Source organism: Etheostoma spectabile, chromosome 3 (genome assembly GCF_008692095.1).
Source record: "Etheostoma spectabile isolate EspeVRDwgs_2016 chromosome 3, UIUC_Espe_1.0, whole genome shotgun sequence".
NCBI lineage: Eukaryota > Metazoa > Chordata > Actinopteri > Perciformes > Percidae > Etheostoma > Etheostoma spectabile.
Genome location: NC_045735.1, coordinates 28540546 through 28544752, shown reverse-complemented (window position 1 = coordinate 28544752; position 4207 = coordinate 28540546). Strand labels below are relative to the sequence as shown.

The following is a 4207-nucleotide window of genomic DNA, read 5'->3' as shown; positions in this document are numbered from 1 at the left end:
CTGATCTTTAATGCAATATCTACATTGCCCATTATCAGCAACCATTGATCCAATGTTCCAAAGGCACATTCTGTTTACTAATCTGATATCATTTTAAAAAACTAACTGAGAAAACACTGGAGAATCCTTTTGCAATTATGTAAGCACATAGTGTAATTTGAAAACTGCTGACCGGGTTAAAAAAAACAATGCAACTGATCTCAGCTGGTATACTGTCTATAATGGAGTGCAATGGAAATTTCTAAGTGACCCCAAACTTTTGACCGGTAGTGTATATGTACGTATGTATAGCTTTAGTTGGCGTGCTTCGCAGATGCTGTAGCTGCCCCTCCCGAGTACTGACTGACGCTATGTATCCCAGACATTGTGGTAGGGCAAGGTGAATGCCATTTCCCATGTTGGGATAATGCTGCTGACAGACCCAGATGCTTATAATTATGTACTTAAAATTATTGTAATAGCTTTTTCTACGTCACAGCTGCTACCTACTTGCATGCTTGTTTACACACTTACATTACACGCTTTTCTCGTCTTGACTCTTGAGGGAGTTCCCCAAACTGACATATAAAAACAATCAGATAAGAAGGCAGCAACACAGTGCTACTGATTTACCAGGCACGAGCTGATATAGTATCTACCTGATCGGAAAAATGGTGGTCTTTAATTTCTGTAAGTCAGCGAGCCCAAAAACACAAGACCATAGCGTATAATATATACGATTTGGTTTCTCCAAATCAGCTGTTTAGTCATGCAACTCTTGTGTAAACCCCTGATGTATGTGCTGATGGTTTTTCTTCTCTTGCCGTGCAGACTCCGCTGCCTGTGTGCTGCTGCTGACGACCCTGAGCTGGCCCGCGGCCACAGGACTCCCGGTGATCAGCACCCTGAGCCCAGAGAAGTGCGGAGACTCGTTCAAGGACCTCCTTGGAAATATCAAAGAGCTTCTCCGGCTCCGCAGTGTGAGTACAATTCACCGCACCATGTTGTGATGCTGTGTTTTTGTCTTTTTTTCTGTCTTTTTTTTTTTTTTACTTTGTCACATACGTCTGTTCAGTAATTCACTAATACTAAATACCTTTATTTTGTATTACAGGATGTTTTGTGTCACGGCATCGCCTCTGACACAATGGAGGTTAGGAGTAAACCTGACACGGTGCTGGCCTGCGCACCCATACCGACTCAGGTGACTCTAAAATTAACAGTGATAGTACTGGAATGATTATGCCATTCTTTTTATACCGATTCAACTTTGAATTATCTTCAGGCTACTTTTTATGTAAGGAAAATATAAATCCTAATGATTCTTTTGTGCATAGTTTTACATGTTCCAAACGAAGATACAATTGTTTTATGGAAACAGCTTCATGCTGTGTTCATAATTTTTGCTCAGCTTTCTCTATAACATCTATAACAAGTATATTAAAGCAAATATATGGTCCAAAGATGCTTGTGGACACCTGACTGGTAAAACAAATTCCGAAATTGCTCATGTTTAAAATTGTTTTTTACCCCGCAGAACTCAGGCTGTATGAGGCAAAGAAATTCCTCCTTCAGTGAGGTATGCTTAAGTTACTATTTCTTTTTAAATGTTTTTTAGAATTAACAGACATGTTATACAAAAGTATTAAGTCAAGTATTTTCCTAAATCTAAGCTTTACGTTTGGTGTTAATCTGCTATTCTAACAACAAGTTCTCCAAACCATGCGCCGATATAGGTCGTTTATTCATACCATCTAATAAGACCCGCAGGAGCTATACAGTACATTACTTTCTCCTTTGCTCATGTCACGTTTACTACGACCACTAGAGGGCGCCGCCCCTGCAACGTTAAAATGAACCATATTTGCTGCTTGCACAATCTGTGAGATTGCTTTTTGGGTGAGGACAGTATCAGAATCAGAATCCAGATATTTTTACATTATACACCCATAAAATCATCTTATCTGAATTTTTTTAGAAAGCAGATGATTTCTGTTTCTAATAATAGTATTCATCTTCATATTTATTTAGCACTTTATGTTTATTCAGCACATATCCATGGAACCATTGTATATCCTGCACTTGCTGCTATTGCACTTCTGGTTGGACCTAAACTGCATTGTGTTGCCTTGAACCTGTACCTGTGTAATGACAATAAAGTTGAATCTAATGACCGACGTGTGATTTTTCCTGCTTTTCTTTACAGAGTGACTGTCTGACGAATATCATGGAGGACTTGGCCCACTATGATGCTGCTATTAAGTCCTACATCAACTCCACACTCAGAAGTCATGAGGAAGAAGTTGCGCTGAGACCAACTCTAACAATAATACAGAGCCTGAGGAAGGTGCGTTTGTTATGCATGCGTGGAAGGGGTCAAAGCACAGTCAGGATTTAAAGAAAATAACGTTTAATAGTCGCCTGATGAAATCTTCCTCGGTTTATACAGAACTGCTCCCTGGTGCCGAATGGAGTGCGCACGTCTTCAGAGGTAGTTTTCAATTCCTTCTTTTTTGAGTTTGTTCCCCGTTTACTCCTGATACAAACTCTCTCTTAGAGAAAGGCTCTAAGAGAAAGATTTCTCTAAGATCCGCAGGGCAGCTTTTGTCAGGGTGAGTGTTCATGTTGTTTCCCTCTCTTGTTGTCTTGTAGGAGAACGCTGCCCAGATGTGGGGAAATGACACCTTCAGTAACAGGCAGAAGATGTGCAAGATGATGCGGGGCTTCCACGTGCGAACCATCACCATCAACCGAGCTCTGGGCTACATCTCCTCAGGAGAACACAGGAAGTGAACATCCTGCAACCTCCTCGTCACTACCATCATTCCAATAATGCCACACTATCTCTCCACCTTAATTTATCCAACCAAGCTATCCTGATCATTCACTAACATCATCAACGACCAACCAAGTATCGCATTCCAGTGCACACGCTGCACAGCCGGGTTCCTGATCACTGCGCAGGCATAAGCTAGCTGGCCAGACTGCAGCCTCTTCACTCCGTGACAGCTGTTGGCCCATTTAAATGTATTCCAATATTTGGGGGAAATTTATCTATTTATTTGAGATCTATTTATTACATGTATTTATTTATTTGATGGCCTGTGATGTTTTTTTATTGTTATTTATAATAAATTATTGTATGGTATTAGCAAGTGATGAAGTGGAAGTGGGTTTTTTTGTTTGTTTTTTTTAAATGGAACTCAGTGCAAGTGAAAATTAAACCGATGACACTCAAATTTAGTAAAAAAAAAACGTTTGCTTGTTTTATTCAGTCAACGTAAGAGTTGATCCAATTACCACAATTTTCTGGAGGAACTCAGACACGATAGAAAACAAGTGCAAAAAAGGACGGACTGGAATGTTATTGGTAAGTTGCTTTCTGAATGTAAACATTACTGCATCATATCGGCATGGAAGACCCTAAAAGATTCAACAACCCAGATGCCATTTCTACAGCTTTTTCCCCAAATAGTGTTGAGATGTCTGGAAACAGCATAATATGAATACAGGCAACACAGAAACAAAGCTGTAAATAATGCAAGGATGTTTACAAAAAGGAACTGAAATGTTTCCACAGGCTGATTACAGTATAGTTTGTTTTTGTGTTTTAAGCCCTACAGCTATGAAATAAGCTTTGAAAAGATGAGTCATAAAATATATATATATATAATGAATCTTGCCAGGCTGTAACTGCACTCACAAGTTTAGCTCTAAATCCAAATGCTTATGATTCCTTCCCCCCCCCCCCCCCACAGTGTACACTATTATAATACACACAAACATGCATTTATACTTAATAAGATAAGCGCTCCAGTCACAGGTTGGCAGGAATGGATTCATAAATTCAAGTTAAACAAGATAAACATAATGAAGGACCTGTTGCAACGCCATTTAGTTTTACAAGTTCAGAGCTGTCCAATAACACCACCAGACGTAAATATACAAAAATGGACTTAAAAAAATAGATCACAGGTTTGAAATAGTTGGTAAAAAAAAAGAGATATGTACAGGACATTTATAAAAATGTATGAGACACAAATATACTTCAGTCTGTGATACTTTGGACAGTCACATGCATATGCATGTGATGTAATCCCTAATTGTTTTATAAAAGTTCCACAAACATAACATTTAAAAGTGAAACAGGTTGGATTTTTCCCCATTTTTTGCAGTTTCAACACTGCAGCACCTACATTTACATATGTAACTGGCTACATATACATAT

General features: G+C 38.9%; 1 protein-coding gene across 1 annotated transcript; it reads left to right on the top strand.

Moving 5' to 3' along the window:
- The first annotated feature begins 650 nt into the window (after nucleotides 1-650).
- il12a (interleukin 12a) lies at nucleotides 651-3069 on the top strand. The gene is made up of 7 exons (XM_032509730.1): nucleotides 651-669; nucleotides 811-959; nucleotides 1094-1183; nucleotides 1517-1558; nucleotides 2186-2326; nucleotides 2429-2470; nucleotides 2632-3069. Exons 1-7 carry the CDS (start codon nucleotides 651-653, stop codon nucleotides 2770-2772), a joined length of 624 nt encoding a protein of 207 aa, XP_032365621.1. The 3' UTR covers nucleotides 2773-3069.
- Nucleotides 3070-4207: the final 1138 nt, after the last annotated feature.